The sequence below is a fragment of the Kryptolebias marmoratus genome, linkage group LG1, assembly GCF_001649575.2.
Source record: "Kryptolebias marmoratus isolate JLee-2015 linkage group LG1, ASM164957v2, whole genome shotgun sequence".
In the NCBI taxonomy this organism is placed as follows: domain Eukaryota; kingdom Metazoa; phylum Chordata; class Actinopteri; order Cyprinodontiformes; family Rivulidae; genus Kryptolebias; species Kryptolebias marmoratus.
The window spans coordinates 14371644-14393612 of NC_051430.1; the positions used below are offsets into that span (position 1 = coordinate 14371644).

The 21969-nt window shown below is 40.3% G+C and overlaps 1 protein-coding gene across 11 annotated transcripts; it reads left to right on the top strand.

The window, feature by feature from the left end:
- The first annotated feature begins 1630 nt into the window (after nucleotides 1-1630).
- Nucleotides 1631-21640, top strand: LOC108236544 (AP2-associated protein kinase 1-like). Of its 11 annotated transcripts, none has more exons than XM_017417266.3 (19): nucleotides 1631-2393; nucleotides 5397-5515; nucleotides 6121-6229; nucleotides 6824-6966; nucleotides 7087-7208; nucleotides 7309-7390; nucleotides 7509-7641; nucleotides 7770-7873; nucleotides 8153-8232; nucleotides 8712-8875; nucleotides 9187-9353; nucleotides 10511-10699; nucleotides 11182-11369; nucleotides 11633-11826; nucleotides 11918-11986; nucleotides 14408-14503; nucleotides 14838-15002; nucleotides 15340-15429; nucleotides 15972-16101. In XM_017417266.3, exons 1-19 carry the CDS (start codon nucleotides 2234-2236, stop codon nucleotides 16064-16066), a joined length of 2469 nt encoding a protein of 822 aa, XP_017272755.1. In that variant the 5' UTR covers nucleotides 1631-2233; the 3' UTR covers nucleotides 16067-16101. The 11 variants fall into 11 exon arrangements, with proteins under 11 accessions (XP_017272755.1, XP_017272743.1, XP_017272744.1 ...); XM_017417254.3 differs by lacking the exon at nucleotides 15972-16101 and adding an exon at nucleotides 19602-21640 and having other exon boundaries at nucleotides 1636-2393; XM_017417255.3 differs by lacking the exon at nucleotides 15972-16101 and adding an exon at nucleotides 19602-21640 and having other exon boundaries at nucleotides 1636-2393; nucleotides 14411-14503.
- Nucleotides 21641-21969: the final 329 nt, after the last annotated feature.

A 21969-nucleotide genomic window follows, 5' to 3' on the forward strand; every position in this document is an offset into this window, starting at 1 on the left:
ATGGCTCAATTATTCCACAAAATCATCCCAACATGTTTAAAAGCATGGCTATATTGGTTCCAAGGCATTAGCTGTGCTGGAAAGAATGTTCTGTGCTCTGTCAACAAATAAGCATGGAAACATAGTGTCAAAGAGAGATATGAGAATATAATATCAATCAAGAGGTTTGTTTTGTTTTTTTCTTGAACTGTTTTAAAGACTGTGAAGATGTAAAAATAATATACAGTTCAATAAGAACTGCCGATGTTTCAATCAGGGCTTTGTACACTATCATCACGACTAAAGAAAGTGGCTCCATAAAGGTTTTCTGAAAAAAAAAAATCAATCCACAGCAAAAAATTATTCGTCTGAAAAGCACAGGTAAAAAAGAGAAAAAAAAAAAACACAAATACATCTCTTCTTTCATACTGTCCTTGAATCAACCATTGTAAAGTTAATGAAAAGGTTTTAGATGGAGGGGAGGGCTACGCGGTCACGTTTTAATAAGTGGTGAAACAGTGACCCCTGCAGGACAAATAAAATCAAGTATTTTCTCATTTATATATATATATATATATATATATATATATATATATATATATATATATATATGTATATATATATATATAAAACACTTCACACAATTAGCACAGCCACACACCTAATCAGCAGAGCAGCCCTGATTGTTTTGCTAAATGAAATACTTTTTTAAAAAGATATTGCACTCAAATTTATAAAAAAAAAAAAAAAAACTGTTGGATGTGTTTAACCATTTGGTTCATAGTTGTGCCCATTTGAAAAGCCAGTGCTTTGAAATGGAAAACAAGTGACATTTTGATATCTTTAGGTGTCTAAAGTAAATAAATGTGTTCAGTGTTTTGCAAAAAGCGTGGGGCTGTTATTGTGCTTGTAGTCATGCAAATCTGGTCTGGTGTTTAGCTGCTTGAGTGTAAATTTTTAAGCGTGGAAATAAATATTTTAGAGTATAAGCTATTCTTTTAAAATCCGGGGTCGTATAATATTGTTTTAATTTTATAAAACGAAACCTTACAAACACTCCATCTTCAGGTGTGAGTCAGCAAAAACTAAAGAGAAACAACATACCAAAAATTTTATAAACATCTATGACTGTCATTGCATCTGATTATTTTTAACTTTTTAATACGCTGTACTATAAATCGAAGTAAATGTCTTCTTTTATTCTACATATTTTGTTTACAATTTAAGATTTTATACTTGAGCAAATTACTGCAGTTTAAAATGATCTGATTATTGGTCAGGTTATTAAGACTAACAGGAAGTTGTCGGTGATTTGGCCAATCGCATGATCGGAGAGGAGCTGGGTGGGGAAAAACGGTAATATAGCTGCTCGGTACACTCCTTACCGCTTCACCGGCGCATGACCCGGACTAAAATGTTGACCAGCTGCGATGGAGGAACTTGTCTGAAAAAGGAGTGAAAAGCGTTTTCCTCGAGAAGTATATACCATATGGTCGAGGCGTCTAAAGCGTAAAAATTGTCTACTCCCTACTGGATATGAGCAGCGTATCTGGTAGGCCGATACGCCGCTTGAACTTGTGTGCAAACTCCGCTCGTTCAGTGCGTCGCTACGTGCGCCGTCGCATAAATGGTGCGGACCCAGTTTTCCCAGTAGCTTCTCATCTGCCTGTAGCCACGTTAGCCCTGTCATTAACCTGTAGTTGACCAGCATTTTACACCCTGCTGGACGCGCGGAGAAACTGGATACGTACTGCATTTTTTTAACTACGAAACAAGGCAACTAATGAACTGAGAACTATTTAGTGTGGCAGATATCAGCGGAGATGTATAATAAGCTGCACTGGACAACAAGGACCTACCTGGCTGCCCGGTCTATCGACTGACAGGTGTCACCTAGCTGACTAGCTTGGTGAGCTAAAAAGCTAGCTGGAGATTTTTTTTTAGGCTCACAGTCTGGATAAGTTTGTCAGGCAGCGTGTTAGTACCGCTTTAGGGGTGAAAACGGCAACTTATTAACAGCATCTTAATCCCGTTGTTCAAATCATGAGTTAGCTGAGGTAAGGGGCTGCGGGTTAGGAGTTGTAAAACCAGCTAGTTTAGCTTGTTTTTAGTTTTCATTCAATGTTAAGAAAAGAAGCAGCTGAAGCCAGGCCACCGGTACCTCAGTGATTAAAGACTGAGCAGAACCAACAGTAACTTTTGTTTTGACACTGAGACATTTTGGACTTTGGCCCGCTCTGGACATCAGGTGAAAATGAAGAAATTTTTTGATACTCGTCGGGAGTTTGCGGGCTCCGGGCCTGGTGCTGGAGCCGGCGGAGGAGGCGCAGGCTCCGGCGGCGGTGTCAGTTTCATCGGTCGGGTCTTCAGCGTCGGGCGATATCAAGTGACCGTCGAGGAAACTATCGCCGAAGGTGAACTATGGCTTTTCTTGTGGATTGCGCACTTGTCACACTTCACACAAACCTCTGAAATGCTCCGCAGGGTTGCAAAGGTAATGTTAGTGTCATGGTTGGTCCCACTTCCGGTGCAGACATGATACCGTGCTTATTTATCATGGTTTTCACCTGGAGAGGCATTAATGCTCCAGGTTACAGGCTCTGAGTCTTATTGCTGTTGTCAGTGACCACCCTCCTTTTCATGCTCTTTGTCTTGTAACCTTTTTCTTTCTGTGCAGTGGAATCAGTAAGGCTGAAAACATGCACCATATAGCTGGGCTGTTAAACAATAAATCAGGAGTTTAAACTGTCGCCTTTATACATTTGCTATTCCAGTCTGGGAGGAACTGCGTTTAACTGGATTCTCTTTTGTAAAACACATGGCCATATTGAGTCATCTTGGTAATTACAGAGGGCGTGACACAACAAATGATTTCAGATGGGCTGATGTTCAGATTTGGGATTTTCTTTGATCAAAATATGTCATTTCAAAGCCAGCTTCTGTCGCAGGGGTCACAGTAAGTTCCCACGTAGCAAACATTAATGAGGCCACGACATTTCTATGGTAAAAAACAAGGCTATAGGTTAGTCCTAATCTATCATTTTAAAGGTAAGAAATGGGTTGTTATAAACTGTGACTTCTAAGGACATTTGTGCACACTCCCCATGCTAATTTATCATTACAATGAGAGTCTGCTCTGCTCTGTGCCCTATGAGGGCATGTTACTAAATAATGAATGAAAAGAGACTGATTAATTTATCAGTAGTCTCCTTTAGGTGAGCCTTATCTGTTTGGACACATTCTGACTTTATGAATGGCATGCCAAACTTTAGACATGTCCTGTACTGTTGGAGAAATGTATGTACATTTCCATGAAGGCAAATGTTTACTGGAAATGGGCTTTGAAACTGATAATAGCTTGGCTTTGTTAAATGGAGTTTGTAAAAACAAAAAGATCATTCTACACATGTAACATGTTTTTGTTTTTTACCTCGTGAGACACATATATACACATTATTAGCCAGATGATTATTCTGTATTGGCTCTAGACGTCTCACACACATACACACACGGGCAAAAACAGTATTGTCTGCCTTTGCCTTTCGGCAGTGGGGGATTATTAAACGTTTTGGTGCTTTTTATAACAGCCCATTCTTTTTGTTAATGAAAAGAAAGTTTCCTGCTATATGATGAGACAGTTCATATCATGTTAACTTGATTAAAGCCGCTCTTTAGTGGCACTCCTTGTTGTGTTGCATACCTGTTTGTAATCATCAAAGTAGTTTCAAGAACATGATGTGACTTGTGTTAGTCCAACACCAATAGTGCAGATCTTTAGGCCGTGACTAAGAACCTTTATATGTGTAATAAGGGCTTTAAAGGACTTTGCCACTTCAGACATTTATTGACTTTTTCAACACAATATATAAAATTGTTTTATGTGCACCTGCTTGGCTGTGTTTGCACGAGGTACCGTGGGATAATCCTGACAGCCAGTTGCGTCAAGAGACGCTGACTATTTCTAGGGGGACTTAGTCACGTTGTCTGCTCAGAATATAGACCTTTGCTAAGAAGGCTTGTAATCTTTCTATTTTACCACCTGAATCTCAGATTAGACAGCAGTGGCTCAGATATATTTACTCTGATGGACCACACACACACACTCTGTGTTCTGCACATAAAAGTCTGCATTTGTCATTTGCTTTTAACTGAATTTCATATGTGAAGTGAAAAATTCCCTTACATATCATGACCAAACTAACTGCAGAGTTCAGCTTTCAGCTGTTTTTCTCTCATGGCTGCAGCCCTTGATCATTTTTGTGCACTTTTGTGACATTCTCAGTCATTGATTTTTATGGTAACACCAAGGTTTTTTTTATGCATTATATCAGATTCCATGACCCAGTTCCACTCTGTCTCATAGAAGACATTGCTGTTAAACAAAATTTAAAATATTACTGTTGCCTTTTGTTCCAGTGATTTTTCTTTTCTTTTTATTTTTTACAGTACAGATGGGTGTAACGCAGCTCCATTCAGTCCTATTCAAACATTAGCTGCCAGTTTCACATTGAAGCTTAGTGATACTAGCTGGATGAGTCAGTGTTGGGCATTACCTCAAGCTGTGTGAGGGGAAAAAAAACAGCTGTCTGAAGAGCAAACACAACAACAGAAGTCAGAACGTCACCTTCAGAGCTGCTGCCTGCAAACAGCTTGACATAGAAATTAAAATTAAAATTAACATTAAAATTGATCATATCTACAGGTCAGGGAGGATAGATGACAACGTCTACACAGTTTGCTGCTTTTAAACTGAATTACAGATATTATGTGACTTTAGATTACAACTAACACAGTTTAAATGTATATTAGTTTATACACAAGATTCGATTTCTACCTTAAAGGGTAAATATTGTATCATATATACTCTGATAGTAGATAATTAAAGATAAAGGGCACATACTTTATGACTGTGTGGTTGTGGTTTTTGTTACTCCTCATGCAGATACCCATCTTTTTCTTCAAAGTATTTCTGTTACTAATAGTTGGATAATGAATTTCCTCATTTCCTTAATCATGTGTTGTCTTTCTTCTCACAACTGCTGAGTCACACGTCGTTATTTATTTATCTCAAAAATGTGCCAGTCAACCAGCGATCCACTTCTTGAATACATCATTCAGTTTATGCAATGCTTTCTTTGCATTAAGTTTTTTTTTATTTATTTGGGGGATTAAACACTGTACACAAAAAATGTCTAGCAGGAGTAATTCCCAGATTTCATCATCTGCCTTATTAGCTGTTCAATTGTGAATTTCACCAAAATAACACCAGGTATGTCTTGCTACATGATTAGTGTTGCTAAAAGTCAAAAAGTTTAGTAGATCTATACATTTTCACTTTGTAAATTTGTTTAGACAATTAGATTTTATTGGTTTTAATGTTTGTTTGTTTTGATCGCCTCTATCCTCCTTACTTGCAGGAGGTTTTGCGATAGTTTTCCTGGTGCGGACACATCAAGGCCAGCGTTGTGCGCTAAAACGAATGTACGTCAACAACGAACACGACCTGCAGATCTGCAAACTTGAGATACAGATTATGGTGAGTAAGAGCCAGTAACTGCTGAGTACAACAAAATCATCAGGAGATGGTTTCTGGAAGTGCAGATGAGTTGTGGAAATAATTTAGCTGGAGTTTTTATAGCAGTAAAATACAAACTTGACCCTGAACTGCTTGGTTTAATTCAATTTTAGGTTTATAATTAAAAGACATCGAAGGTGTCAGAAAAAAATCTTGAAGCTGAGAAAAGTGGCGGGAACTAAAGGAAGCTAAAAGGTTTAAATTGTCTCTGTGAACGTTTGTAATATTTGAATATGGGTTTTGCAGTTACCGTTCTTACATGGCGCCTCACTTGTGAATGGGTTAATGTGTGCAGTTCTCTTTAAGATGTCTGCGTTTACTTCCATGTCCCGTTTCCCAACTGGAGTCTTTGACTGTGTGTGTAAATACCCAGTTCCTGCAGCCACGCCCTGGAATGACTAACAGAGGATGGTTATCTGGATTATTTCTACACTGATTAAAAAAAACAACTAAACTGTCACAAACATGGATGTTTTTTTTTTTTCTTCAATTTTTTAAACTGTACAAACGATTTCAACTACACGAGTTCCTTGTCATAATTCCTTTGTGTTTGTTTGTTTCCACAGAGAGACTTGGTTGGTAACAGAAACATAGTTGGTTTTCTGGACTCCAGCTTAACTGCAGTCGGAGCCGGTGATGTGTGGGAAGTCCTAATCTTAATGGACTACTGTCGAGGTAAATCTGCCCCCTCACCCCCACCCCTCCCCCATGCTTTTCAGTCTCTGATGGATTCAGTTCTCCATTACCCTTAGCTGCTCGCAGTGCCCTGCTTTTTTTCCCCCAAATCAAAAAGTCATCTAACAGCAGTAATGGTCAGTAAAACTTCAGTTTTCATTTCATGCGTAGGTTTGGGGGTATTCCCTATAGAAATGTAAAAGCTTAGATGTAGCTGCTGAAGCGTTTAAAGAGCAGAGCTTACAAAGAAGTGCTTTATTTAATAGGAAAATATATTTTAATGAATGCACAGCAAGCAGCAGTGGTAGTAAATGTTGCATATATTATTTCCAACACAAAGTGCTGAGCAAAAACCTTTAGACGATATGAAAAAATAAAAATAAATATTTGCTTTTCTGTTATGTAGATGCTGTTAATCAACATTTAGGTTGTTGTTCATTTAAATGGGGAGTTTTTAAGCCTCAGAGTTTCATGGCACTAAGACTAAAACAAAGGACAGCTTTTAAATATTAAGTTTTTGAATAAAAATGTTTGCTATGCTGCTCAAACAGGGTTGGCGTTTTTCCTTTTTTATGAGGTGTTTGTTTTATGCAGGTGGGCAGGTGGTAAACCTAATGAACCAGCGACTGCAGACGGGTTTCAGTGAAGCTGAGGTGTTGCAGATCTTTTGTGACACGTGTGAAGCAGTCGCTCGCCTTCATCAGTGCAACACTCCCATCATCCACCGAGATCTCAAGGTGAGCTTGAGTCAGTGAATAAGATTTAATGACTACTTACTGTTTGTTTCTCGCTGAGTTCATTTTGACAATGCAATACAGTCTGACAAGTTGTATCTTTTTTCTTTTTTTCCTTATTAGGTGGAGAATATTCTTCTGCATGACCAGGGACACTACGTGCTCTGTGACTTTGGAAGTGCCACCAACCACTTCCAAAATCCTCAGACAGAGGGGGTCGCAGTCGTGGAAGAAGAAATTAAAAAGTGTGTTTCTATTTTTGTCAAGCATGCCTCCTATCCTAAATGCTTTCTGTCTTATCTGTGCAGTCCAAAAGCTCACATCTGTGCTCCTTCCTGTCTTCAGGTACACTACGCTCTCGTATCGGGCTCCAGAGATGGTCAACCTCTACGGCGGAAAAGTCATCACAACAAAGGCGGATATTTGGGTCTGACTGAAGTTCTTAGAAAATTTATTTATTTGGCGATATGTAACCTACAGGACAATATTCACCTGTGGTGTTTGAATGTTCAGAGTAAGAACTGACACGATTCTTGTCTGTTTAGGCTTTAGGTTGTCTACTTTATAAGCTATGCTACTTCACCCTTCCCTTTGGCGAGAGCCAAGTGGCTATTTGTGATGGCAGTTTTACCATCCCTGACAATTCCCGCTACTCCCAGGAAATACACTGTCTCATTAGTGAGTAACTTTGTTTTGTACCGTTGTACCTAATGCACAGACATCCTGTAAATGTATATTTAAATTTGGCTCCAAAATGTTTGTGTTCCTGTCACAAAATACGTGCCTTGTCTTTGTTCATTTTTTAGGATACATGCTGGAACCTGATCCAGACATGAGACCAGATATCTACCAAGTGTCCCACTTTGCCTTTAAACTGGCTCGACGAGAGTGCCCTGTCCCAAATTTATATGTAAGCCTGACAGGAGGAAAGTGAAACGAGAGAATGTTTTAGGGTTTAAGATGTTTCTTTCTTTGTTTATCTGTTTGTTTTTCTCACAGCAAAATGTACTTGGTCTTATCTTGTGTGGTTTAGTTTGTCTCCTTGTTTGTCAGAGAAGCAGAAATCTGAGACCTACAACTTTCTAGTTTTTGTTCATTGCTGTTACAAAAGGCACTTATGATACAGTTTACCTATGTGTTTAGCTCTGTGGTGTAAAAATAAATGCTATTGATTTTCTTGTTGTTACAGAATTCACCCATTCCTGCAAAACTTCCTGAGCCTATCAGAGCCAGTGAAGCTGTAGCCAAAAAGAGTCAAACCAAAGCCAGGTGAGGAGAGACAAAATAGTTGAATGTTGTTAATATTATGATGATGTTTTTCTATTTTATGTGGCTTTCTGTGATCTGGCTCTTCCCCTGCTTCACGTCCCTCTGCTGACAGGATCCTTTTGATTTGGGACAGTTTTAAACTGTTTATTCTCACATCTGTGAAGATTCAACAACACAAACAGGACATGCAATTTCCTCATTCATCTATGTGAAGCTACATTTTTATTTGTGTTTTATTAAAGTTTTTATCTAAAGCTACATACAGGTGTAAAAAAGTATGAGGTGGTTTAGCTCTCAGCGTGTCACACGTTTTGAAAAGGGAGGATATGAATATATTTTTGGGACAGAACTAGAGAAAAATGTAAACAACAACAAAAATGTAGAGTTGTGTCAAACTTTACTATGTAATTGAAAAACATCACAAGAAACTTTTCCACTTTGTGCTCTACATTTTTTTATTTATTTTTTTCTCGCATCAGACTCACAGATCCAGTTCCTATGACAGAAACCTCAATTGCTCCGAGACAGCGGCCCAAAGCGGGGCAGGCACAGTCCCAGCCGATATCAGGCATTCTTCCCATCCAGCCAGCTCTCACCCCACGCAAGAGGCCTAATGTGGCTACAGGAACGCCGCCGGCTGTAGGTAAGAATAACTAACGCTGGTATTTCTGTCGGTGAATCTATTGAAGTTGACAAATTCCTTAAGATATTACCTATACAACTTTTCAGGTCATTCATCTGTGATCGGATTGAAAAGAAAATCAATTTTGTAATGATTCTTAATATTTGCTTCCATACTTTCAGGCTTTAGTTCATATTGACTCCTTTGATGGTGTCACTTTGCCCAAGGAGTGACAGATCAACCTTTTTTTTTTCCTCCTCCAAGCTTCCTCAGCTCAGATTGAAATTGAACGACTCCCTCTCATTTGTTGTATTTTTTTTCCTTCCTTCCAGGTGTCGGTGTCCCAGCTGCAACTCCTGTCCAACCTGCTCAACAGGCTCCTACTGCACAAGCTGCTCCACAGACAGCCAACGTGCAGCCACAGCCTGCGCAGCATCAGCAGCTCCTCATGAAGCAGCAGCAAGTCTCAGCCTTCTTAAGCCTGCAGAGCAACCAGCAGGTAGGAATCCTACCTGAACTGAGCTGCTTGCAGCTTCGGTCTTTATTCGTGCATCATCCGAAAACTTATCCAGGTTGAGGTTGAGCTGGAAGTAAGGGTTGTAAAAAAATTATAGAAGAGACATAAATAGAATATTTAGTATAAATTTGAATGATCTGAGGTGATTTTTCCAAATCAAACACAGTCACGGCAAAAACTGAGTACATCTGCTTTCATTTCCAGGTTTTTTTGGATCAAGATAAAAAAAAAGAAACTTTTAGTATTCTCCAAGTTTTAAAATTGGCTAAATAAACCTCAGATTGAAAATAACATATGACATATCATCTATGTCAATTCAGGAAGGATTTTAAAGTTATTTCTAAACAATTTTCAGTTTGTTGTTCAACAGCAAGTGAAAAAACATAGCTGACGAATACAGAAGTTCATCAGTGAGTTCATCCCAATATCAGACTGGTAATAGTCCAAGAGCAACCTTTCAGAATCTATAGGCCTCTGTTAGCTTGTTAAATCTTAAAAGTTATGACAGTACAATTGGGGAATATTCTGTGAAAACTAAAAACAACAAAACCGAGTGGAGGAGAGCAGATGATTTGAGCTTTTTTTTTTTTTTGCAGCCATGAGGCTTTCGTACCTTGCTGTCATTCAGCTGACTACAAGCTCCTGCATAAAATATTCTTGAGTCTAATTTAAGATTGAGTGTCAGAGAGCTGAAGCTTGGCCAAAATGGGATCATGCATCAAGACAATGATCCCAGTGACAGCAGCAGATCTACCACAGAATGACTGAAAAAGAGAAGAATCAGTAGGGTGCAGCAATTCAAAGTCCAGAATCCTCAGAATGCTGTGATGAACCATAAGAAAGCTGCACAGGAACAAATGCTGACAAACTTGAATTAACCAAGTCAGTGTTGTTTAGAAGATTTGAGCAACATTTCTCTATAATGTCAAAAACTGATGAGATCATGTAGAAGTAAATTAAACTTACTTTTTTATCATAACTGTGAGCACATTAGACTGCATTTAGTACTGTTTTTTTGTTTGTTTTTATCAGAGGTTTGAGTTCAGTCTCTTTTCTTTCACTCATATCCACAAGTAAGACTTTATGGTGCGCTAACATTGAGCCTTTCTCATAAATGGCTGTGTGGTATTCCAATTTAGCATCAACTACAGAGGATGCCCCAACAGCAAACGCCTTTCCAAGCATCTACGCTGCTGCAGTCCAAAGCTAAACCTGTTCCTTCAGTTCTTACCCATCAAGTTCAGCAGCATGTAGTCCATGAAACGGCAGCGTCTCATCTCATTCCCATCCCCGAGTCTGCAGCTATTGGTCCTGCAGATGGCCCAGAGGTTGTGGTAACATCATACTCCTGCTGCTGTCTGCCGCTCTTTGGGTGGGGGCTGATTGTTAGCTCATCTTTAACCAATCACATATGCAGATATTTGCTCTTTTCTTCGTCTTGGGCAGTGAAAAGACAGGATTGCTCTGCAGATTGGTCTGTTAAAGCCATGTAGAAATGCTTCCTATGACGTGCTCTTTTCACAGAAATTTGTAAATCTCTTTTTTGTTTTGATCTATGCTACCTATGTGTTTACTTCAACTGTTTCTTGTATTCTTGTTTTACTTTTCCAGAGGTGATTTTTTTTCAATGCTTGGTTTTTCTGCAGATTGATATTTTTCCCCTCACTTATCCATTTACTCTGACTTATGCTTGGGATCTGATTCGTTTCCTCTGCCTCAATAAAGAAGAGATTTGTTGAGTTTACAGCTTGTTTTCTGTTGCAAGTGTTGAGTTTTTCCTACCCTTCTTCTGTCTGTTTATTTATTACAGACTGCAGGCAGAGAGATTCACAAAGCTGGCTCTTTGACACCCCCCTCGTCACCGAAGGCAGCCCCTAAAAGTGGCCACAGACGAATCCTGAGCGATGTCACCCACAGTGCCGTGTTCGGAGTCCCAGTCAGCAAGTCCACCCAGCTACTTCAGGCAGCCGCAGCTGAGGCCAGCCTCAACAAGTCCAAGTGAGTACAATCAACTCCTTTCAGCAGTCCCAGAATGAACCGCCCTTTCATGGCACAGAGGGGTCAATAAGCAGTTCATTCATATGACAGCAGCCCTTTTTACAACCCGAAGAATCACGTTTTAAGAAGATTCACTTGATTTGGTCTTTAAATAGCTCCTTTTTTAACAACTTCTAGTGGCAAACATCATTACACACAAACTTTATACCTTGTGTTCAGTTTCACTTTCCATTCTCAGCTAACATTTTGCATTTATTCTGCAGATCCGTTAGCACCACTCCCTCTGGCTCCCCCTGCTCATCCCAGCAGAGTGTGTATCATCCAGGTGGTGCTGACGCTCCCTCGGCGCTCACCGCTCCCAGCTCTCAGCCCAGCTGGAACCCCTTTGGAGATGATAATTTCTCCAAGCTGACAGCAGAGGAGCTACTCAACAAGGACTTTGCAAAGCTTGCCGAGAGTAAGTTGTGCACGGTGTGACCACGCATGCAGCATTATTTAAATACGGTCTTTGTGTGATCTAAAACGGCATACTGTTTGTGTGTGATCAGCTGCTCCAGTGGGAGAAAAAGGCTCAAATTCCAATGAAAGTCTCATTCTAGAGCTCAATGCTTTTCCAGGTAAAGTTAAAATGTTCTCAATAAGGTGTTTGTTTGGTGTGTGTTCTGTGTTTCTTTTTTTTTGTGTGCTGCCTACCTTTGGTTTCTGTAGTTTATGTTTAGATTTCATCATTTAGACTCTCTTATAATCACATTATTACCCCAAATACCTGCAGACATCTCCATTCTGCTGTTTTGGACCCTTTTAATGCTGTTTAATTTCTCTCTCTGACGCAGCAGGTAAAGTTCCCATGATACAGAACATAGAGTATTTTTAATCTTTCTTAGGCCTTGGGCTCACTTTCAGAGCTCTTATCACAAGCACATTCTTGCTGAGGTCGTTTCCTAGACATCACACACCACCCAGATGTTGTCTTATGGAAGCCAGTGTTTTGTAGGTGAGACCTGTATGCACAGTCCTATCTTGTTGGTATAGCTGGCATCTTCGCACTGGCTTCTTGTCTGTGTCCATGAATAGACACCTTTAGAAACAGCTAGATGGCATCTCACTTGCAGATTTGTGTGCTTTCACTGTTGCCTGGTAACGTGAAGGACAAATTGTCCCTTGTTAATTGGATTGCTTCGCTGCTTACTGCTGCTGTGAAGAACAAGAGGAAGTTAAACACACGGTCCAGTGAAAATGATGTCCCTGACTTTTATATCCTTGTCAGATTAGCCTTTAACCTTTGCAGAGGTGTTTTCTTTTTAGCCATTTAAACCTACTTTTGGTAACTGCTGTTCAAGGCCTGCACTGAGAGGATAAAAATCCTGCTGGTTATTATGTAATAAGGGTGTGGTTAATCTGTACCTTTAAGCTGTCTCTATTTGATTCACTCAAATAGGGTGCGCTCAAGCAGCCACACTGACCTTTGCTGATGGAGCAGAAAATCTCTTTTGAGTGTGAGAGATGTCTTGTTGGAATTAACTAAAACTTGGCTGTCTTTGTCACATTTTAATATTTAGTATGTTTAATATTACCTGGAATAATCAACTTGAAAAAAAAAACTGAGGATTCCTGAAAAACCACATGTCCATTTTGGCCTTTCTCTCTTAGTGTTAGAGGCTAAAGGTCACATCTGCTGTGCCATTTTCTGAGTCAACACATTCCTTGTCTACACCCCATACCCCCGTTTTACCCCGTAGAAGTTTCCCTGTGAGTATGAGCAGCAGTCAGCGTTTGGTTGTTATGTGCACGGATTGTTTTTGTTTTCTCCTTTATCACAGAGATGCTTCATTTTATACGACTAAACTGGTATTTACAATGAGTTTTGAATCCAATTTAACAGGAATTGTTTACAGTGACTTTCACTAATAATTTCATTGAACTAATTGTTAGGTGTTAAAGTTTGCACTTACTAATGGTTTGGTGCCATAATTATACTAGTAAAGGTTCAGGAACTTTAAATGACTGGTCTTGAGGTTTGCTGTATTGCACAGAAGTAAATTAAATTACAGACTGTGATATTTTCTTTGTGCTACTCTTTCACTAATGGTACTAGAAACTGTTTTTGCCTTTTTTTGTTGTTGTTGTTTTTTGACAGCTATGCATGTCATCTTCAGAAAACAAATGTCACTGACTGTGTCAGCAATGAAATGTCTACCATAAGACTATACCATTTGAATACATTTAGGATTTTCTAGTGGTTATGAAATTCTACTATTGATTATTTTTACATATTTGTATACTGCTCCAGAGTACAGTTGAAAAAGATGAAGCCAGCATCCACTAACTTTGAAACTAGTTGCCTGCTTATTGTGAACACATGATTTTATTCGTATTTGTTTATCTGGGATGTCGACTCGGCTTCGAGTGCTGCAGACAGTTTCTGAAAGTTTTGAAATGAATGGAGCTGGAGCAGCTCTGCTGGACAAACTGTGAAGTGCCACCATCTCCAAGTTTCATAAAGTAATTTGTCTTGCTGAATATGTTGTTCCCAAAAACCTTTTATATCTGCAAACCTATGTATGTTCGTGATATCTCTAATATTGGCTGACAGTCAGCTGATTCATTTGATGGGCTAAACAGATAAACTCACCACCTTATTTGAACCGAACCTTTGTCAGTAGCATTAATAAACACTGTTTCCCTACTGTTTTATGACAAATAGGCTTGTTTGGCAAACAATCGTATTACCCCAAAATTAACCTTGTTAATTGTGTCATTAAACACATCACTCAAATTTTCAATTTTCACCTTTGTTGCCTGACCCTGAAGTTTTTCTGCTGCTTCTTGACCTTTCAACCTTTGCTGTTGCCTTCAGCATTTGTGCAGAAAACTTCACTGTCTGTTCCTAAGTTGCTCCAGTCTTTTCCAAATGTTTCTTCCTTGCCTTTTTTTCCCCCCCCTCTCAGATGGCCAAGAACTCAATCACACTGTGTGGGTCACTACTAAACCTCATCTGTACTACTAACAATTATTTTCATCTTTCCATCTCTGTGTAGCAGACGTGTGTGTGGATTCGCTAATACCTGGTTTAGATGCTCCCCAGACCCAGCAGCATTCAGGCCAGCCAGAGCGTGTTGCTGCCAGCATGCCAGGTTAGCATTCTGAGTCATCGGAAAGAAAAAAAGAATCTCTTTTCACTGATTTGAAGGGTGGAACAGTGATACAGATCAAAATTCAAAGGTTTCCTTAGGTGTCAAGTTTGGTTTTCAGTGAACTCTTTTAATATTTCTTTTTTTAATACTTTCCCTCTAAATGTAACTTTCCACACTGTGAAGTGCTGATTGATATTAGCTGAGGCCAACATTTAAGTTTTCAACTCTGCTATTAGTTGTAATATAAACATATAAACTTACTAACAAAGTCTTCCTGTCCTGCTTTCAGTCATATTTTATTGTGACGCTCTGGCTTTGCCTCACTCTGTCTCAGATTCTTTCACTGGGGAGGACTCTCTCTTGGGTCAGGATCTGTTAACTCACACTTCTTGTGGAAACCAGCCCGTCTCTGCTCTCTCTTCCTCCTACCCTTCTGTTCCCCCTGGTTGTGGCTCTGGATCCTGTCTGGAGGAGCTGCAACCTGCTCAGACTGCCTCTGGTAAGCTCTTCCTTTTGTGGGGTTTGGAGTGGCGGGTGTTTGGACCACACAGTTTGAGAACCACAGCTCCGCCTCACAGATGCAGGGCATGTTTAGTGTTGGATAACTGTGCCTTAGACATGGAGATGGAATGAGACTCTGAGTGGCATCTTCAATAAAACCTTGATTCATTTCCAGATACAAACCATGTAACATTAACAGCTTTCAAATACTTCTCACTGACCTGGCCCCATCTGTTTTTAATCCGCTGCATACTTCTTTCTTTCTTGTTCTTCTCTGCGGCCGTGGATTCTTTCTCCTTTTTGTCATCGCATCGCTCCCTCTTCCCTCACTGCAGACTCTTCTTTCCTCATGTCTGGTGGGAAGAAGGTCAATGACGATGAGTTTGACCCTATTCCTGTGCTCATCCCCAAAAATTCAAACCAAGGTAAGGCCGAGGGATTTGTGACATGAGCATTCACACCTGCTGAAGCCTTGGGCCCTAGTTTAGTCATCACAGCTTGTTTTTTTTGCAATCGCTAATACAAGAAAGGCTTGTATGAATGTGCTTGTCACATCAAGGCTGTTGTTTTTTTTCCTCCCTCATCAAGCTCTCACATTAGTTATTTTCTTTCCCTTGTGCCTGACGTGAAGCTGCCAGTCTTACTCAGTTTGAAGGTGTTTGTCTCCTTAGAGTTTATCTTTTAAAACTCCCTCATATTAGAATGGCAATCCCTTACTCTCCTCCTGTAATGATGCAGCTGTTTGAACATGATCCCAGCTTATTCTCTGCTTCTTCTCTCTTTCTGTCCCCGTTCATGCATATCCCCCCCCCCCTCATTCTCATCATCTCCTCACTTATAATTTTTTTCCATACAAACCCCCTCCCGTTATTGACCTTTTTATCATTTGCTTGTCTCTTACGATTTCCCTTGGCTCCTCCATGCCCATCTCTGTCTCTTTCTTTCTTTCTTTCTGGCACGTTCTCAGGTGGTCACTCGCACAGCAACAGTGGCAGTTCAGAGTCCAGCATCCCCAACTTGGCCCGCTCTCTCCTGCTGGTGGATCAGCTCATCGACCTCTAGAGGGGGTGGGAGAGGTCGAAGGGGCAGAGTGCAAAATCCTAACAAAGGGAGTGGTGGGGGGGAGGTGGGGATGGAGGGACAGAGATGGGCAACAGAGGCACTTAACGTAGCAACTTCTGAAGTGATAAAAGCCAGCATGGATTGGTTCAGGCGAGCCTTTCTCTTTATGTGCCTCCTTGGCCTCAACTCCATCTCTAGTAGCCTGATAAGCTGGTTTCATGCATCTCCACTGGCTGTTGACATTTCCACGCTGGTAAAAACCTTTCTTTTTTGTTTTCTCTTTTTGTTGACGCCTGAGCATATCGTCTGCTTTTGTCCCCGCTTCACCATGGTCTTTCTCACGCTTTCCTCACACTTGCATTAATAGCCCCCCGTCGAGTGCACGCCCCGCGGTGAACGGCCGTCATCGAATGCACCGCTTGATCACAGCTCCATTATGTTCACCTGGTGTACTTGTCGCAGGCTGAGGTTGTGAACAAACACACCGCCCCTCAGGCGTGGTCATGTGAGTGAAGGGGTGAGGACTGGAAGTACACGAGTCCTCTTACTTCCAGGTGAAAGCTTTGAACTTAATTATGCGAACAAGCGTGTAACCTGGATGAACGACATGGACGTTTCCTGGAGCACAGACTGAACCTGTTTGTGACGTAGTGAGGATTTTTGTACCTGTCGTTGTTAACTGGTGTACGAGAAGATTTAGTCTGCCTTATCCAAGCATTTTGTTTAGATATGACCTAAAGCACAAAGTGTTTGGAACCTGAATATGTTCAGTCCTACTTGTTTTTTCCTCATATTGATCAGTAATTGTTACCAACACTGAGTTTATTTATCAGGCTTCAAAGCTTAACTACACACAGTTTCTTCTTTTCCAATGGTAAACGGAGTATTGTTCATTTTCAAACCATGATGGCGTTCGGACATCCTGAGTCTGAAGTTGGTGTTTATATGGCTGATCAGTTTGACCCCACAGCAACACGCCAACCGTGTCGCTTCCATAAGTCATTAATAAATTTGGGACACGCTTGATGATATTTTTGATGTATAGATTCTTGTATTTCTAACTTACTTTCAAAGTAATCTCAGCAGAAATTATTGATCTGAAGCAATACCAAAGCTAAAGGCGATTTTTCTAATCGTGCTGCTTGCCATGGTTCCTTCTGCTCTCAGCATAGATGACACGTTACGCAGAGGAAGCTACATTACTCATGTCATTAAGTTAATTTGTGTGGGTACTATGTTATCAGGTGAGCTTTATTTGAAAACATCTCCTTCTTAACAACACTCCGTCTCACCGAGCCAGTCCCTCCTTACATCGTACCATAGAGTCGGTGGTTAAATGTGGTAACATTTTCAGCCAAAAGAACCTGTTTTTGGTTTTTTTTTAGTTTTTTTGAAGAATCTCTCATATGGACCTAAAGATTTTCATAATTTCAAAGTTTTATTTTTTAGATTTTCTTTTCTCTTTTGTTTGTATATTATTTAAAGGCATTTCATTTCTAATAATGTGACTAAATGTGACTTATTGATTGTGATTTAGGATGAATGTATGAATGGAGAAACGTGTTGGAGTATGTACAGAACTTCTAAGGATATAAAGATAAAACACTTTTGTGTACGAAGCCATACTTAAATAGTGTAAATGTTGACCTTGTTTTCTTCTTTGTCCCATTATAATTTCTCTTTATTCACATTATTTGGTTTGAAATTTTGTTTTTGGGGTCCTCGGAAACAAAATGGATCACAGTTTAGTGTTTCTGTTTGTTACGTTGTTTTTTTAACAACCTGGTGTGTATGACTGAGGTCCGTTTTCTCTGACGGGGATATTAGGGACCTATGCTTCTGGACTTTCACGCCTCACACTCGTGCTCCTTTTGTTTTCATGAACTGATGAGAAAGGTTTGGATGGAAGTTGTATAAAAGTTATATTGCATTAGATCACAGTCACTACAAATGGTTTTATATTAAGTGTCCAAATCCCCACCCAGTATTGCTTTAGTTTTGGCTTTTCCAGGAAGTTTCAGTGCATTTTCACACTCTGTAAACCTAATTTTTAATGTTTATACACAGTAACCTTACATGTATGTTGAGGTTTTGGAACTGACTTTGTTTGATTTTTTTCCAAAACGTCTGTGTATCAAGTATTGAAATTAGGTTTGACAATACAATGACTGCTGGAACGGTATTACAGCTGTTCCTCTCTTCCTCTTCCTCTCAACCTTTACTAACTTACAGCTAAGTCGTTTGCATCTATCTATGCAATCCTAAGATAATGCTTCACCTTCTTATCAGAGACTGCAGTGCTGTATCTTGTAGGGCTTTTGCAGTAAAGTTAAACTTGTGTTTCTGTGTAGATTTTATTTGCTTATTCTGCTGGTCGGCTTAAAATCTTTCAGCTAGAACGGATGCAAATAAAAAGGTTCTTTCTGAATTGGCAGCAGATGTTCATGTGTCAAACAGGGTCATTGTGAGTATTTCCTTTTATTTATATTATGTTTTTTTAACAAATGAAGGGATACAGTTTAGAGACAGCCAACAAAAAGGTAATAAAACTCATTAAAATAATGTAAATAATTGTTTGGGTGTTAATACTGAAGAGAAAGTTCCAGGCAGTCTTAACATTTTTCAGTTTTACTGAATTTTTTGTGATTCCTGGCCAGGTTTTTTTTTGTTTGTTTTTTAGTGTTTCTGATCTTGTTTCTGGTATTTACATGAGCATTCTCACTCTGTTTTAGTCGTTCGCTCTGATTGGCGAAATACTGAACAGTCACTGTTTGTTTAGTTTCGTTAAGTCTGGCTGTAATTGTTTCAAACTGTGTTGCGTCAGAAATTATGTTAAGTTCATTTTAAAATGGACGAATGACGAGGGAGCTCTCCGAGAAGTAAAACGAAACAGAAAAGTGGTGTTTTCCTTTAGTGGCTGCGACTAACATCTCTGCCGAGCCGCCAGCTAACAGCTGCTGTCCACACCTCTGAGGTAAGACTCACCCGTTTCCACTAATCTGTGCAAACCTCTCTAACTGTTCTCACCTTTTGCTCTGAAGGCTCTTTTCCCTTGTTTCCACAGACCTGTTGAGTCTGTCTAAACTCCCCCGAATCTTGCCTTAATCAGTACTAACAAAAGTCTAAACCGCGTGTTCCTCCTGACACGAGCGCCTGCTTTTAAAGTTTGAGTTGGAGACTCCGCAGCTGCAACTAAGTTGTGGAAACAAGGTTGTTAATGTTGTAATAGCAGAACTGTTAAGTCTTGTCTGTCCTATGTGACTTGTTCAGAGTAGAGTTTGTTTGGTAGTCCTGTGCTGGTTCATCATTGTCGGGTCATTCTCATTGATCTGTGGTTTACAGATTTTAGAGATGGTCCATCAGTCATCCGTATGTCAAACGTGAAACTGATAGCTGATGTTCTGGGAACTAAACGTCCAGCTGGACTCTCAGACTGATAATATTCTTGCTGAGAGTGCTTGTTGTGTCCATTGATTTTTTTTTTTATTTTTTTTTGTTCACATTGTTTTTCTCTTGTCTCTGCTGTCCTGTACAGATCTCCAAGGGGAGAGTAATGGGTACTCTGTGCTTGAGGAGGGACTAGAGACTGAAGAGCTTGAGGGAAATGCTCTGAACAATGATGGCTGCGAGCACTCCAGTGATGAGGATGAACAGAAAGAAGCTCAGAAGGTGGAGCGACAGGATGAAGGAGCTGTTGAGAGTAATGTCGCTGCACATGACTGCGGTGGCTCCAGACCTCTGCTGATGGACTCAGAAGAGGAGGAAGAGCACGGACCTCAGTTAGCACTACAATCATCACATCACCCCAACACATTATCAGTACAATCATCCTCCGCCTTCCCCCAACCATGCACAACTGGTCACAATCATTCCTGGCATGTATCCGAGCCAGCACAGGGGGCCGATGTCACTCCTGATGTCTTCTCTAAAGCCCCGTTTCCGGTTCCACAGGAGGACTCCGTGGATGTATTTGCCAACGCTCCGTTTCCACGCGCCCCGCTTGCAGCTCAGGAGCAGCTCGACGTGTTCTCGCAGGCTCCCTTTGGAAAACGGAAGGAGCCCAAAGCAGCACAACCGAAGACCTCGTACCCCCAAGCGTCTGCTGCTCAGAGCCTAACCTCTGACCAGGGAGTGCTGGGACAAAAGGTCCAACAACCGTTCCGCCCTCAAGCTCTGTCCAAATACTCCCGACACTTCGAGGGGCCGGTGCCGCAGCAGCAGGGTGCAGCTCACAGAGTCGTGTCCGATGCGGCAGCAGCTCCAGCTGGACCGCTTCACTCATGGACCTCTGACGTAAACACTGTAGACCCCTTCGTCTCTGCGCCCTTTAACCTAAAAGCACCACAAGATAAACCCTGAACTCAGACAAACCAAGTAGTGGAAATCTGCAACACTGAATTATGCAAACTGCATCAGACATACCGCATGCTGTCACCAGCGCTGCAGCTGGACTGCAGGCCCGTATCGATCGCATCCTTAAGTGGCTCACATTAGGTCTGGTAGTGAAAGGTCGTCATTCCTGCTGCGTTAGTCACTTTTTATTCCTCGCCTCCAAACTTTCAGTTACCTTTAATCATTCTGGTGTAGATCCACGCAAATGCAATGCGGTGGTGAAGCATTTGATTGTTTTTCTGTCTACCTCGGTTATTTAATTTGAGGATGTTTGCACAGTAGAGTGGCTGAAGCTTTAACACACCTATATCCTGTACATCTAAGCTTCACTGTAAAATTGTGATTTGATAACGCCTCAGTCCTCCATCACTCTCAGTAAGGACAAAATCAGCAACACTGAAGACAGAAAAACTCTGTTTAACACTACCAGAGAATAAAATCATGTGATTTTAATTTTATAACGCAAAATCATCTGAAAGTCTGTAGTTTGGGGCCTTTCGTTGTGACAAGTAGATGCTGGATAAGGATGACATACTGCAGACATTTCAAGATAACAATTACTGACATTTCATGTCAGTAATTGTTAACTTATTTTTATTTCCACCTAGAAGGGTTTGATCATTTTCATGGCTTTCTTTTATTTGGTCAAAATGTCAAAAGGTTTTGGAGCATTTATATATGTTAGGCCAGAAAATTAATTGAATTAGTTCCTATGTGATGTCGAGAAGGAATAAGATTTTTTTTGGTGTTGATGATGAATTCATTTCCATCATCATCTGGACATTTTTTTCTGCTCTTTGTAAAGTCCTAGAACACTAATTGGTTCTCCCTTTTACAAAGGAGAATCTGAAATGTTTCAACCAAAACTTTAAGCGAACTTGTTCCTTTGCTGCAGTTGAATTTTGTTGTTGTTGAACACTCTTTCTTTCTTTTTTGTTAAACCATGTAAACGTTCCTCACATATGAAGATTGCACATAGTCACCAACAAAGAGTCAGGTTTCTTGAAGAATGTGTTTTGTCAGCTGTAAAAATGCATTTCGAGTGTTGTACCGAAAACCACCCCTGAAGGAGCAGCAGATGGTGCTGTTGGACGATAAAAGCACTCCAAATGCTTGTATGCTGCACAGCCTGCCTTTGAAAAGAATGTCGTACACAAAACCAATAAATGAATGTAAATCAAATTTTCTTTGGTTTTTACACTTTTTGCGTTCAGTGGCTGAAGTGGTTTTAGGATCTTTATCTTCATTTCACACACATTTGTATTCTGCTACACTTAAAGTAGCTCCCGGACTTTAAAGTCTGCTTCACCGGCACTGACGATAACCGCTGAGTGCAGAAACAAGAGAGGAAGTCCAGTTTCTTTTTGTCACATCCTGAGAATCTACACCAACAAACGCAGTTTTGCCTGAAATGTAACCCAGACTACAAACAACCATTTAAAGAGCGCTCCAAACTATTACATGTACTTTACTGTGCACAAACCTGGAGTGGAAACTTTTTAATCTTATGT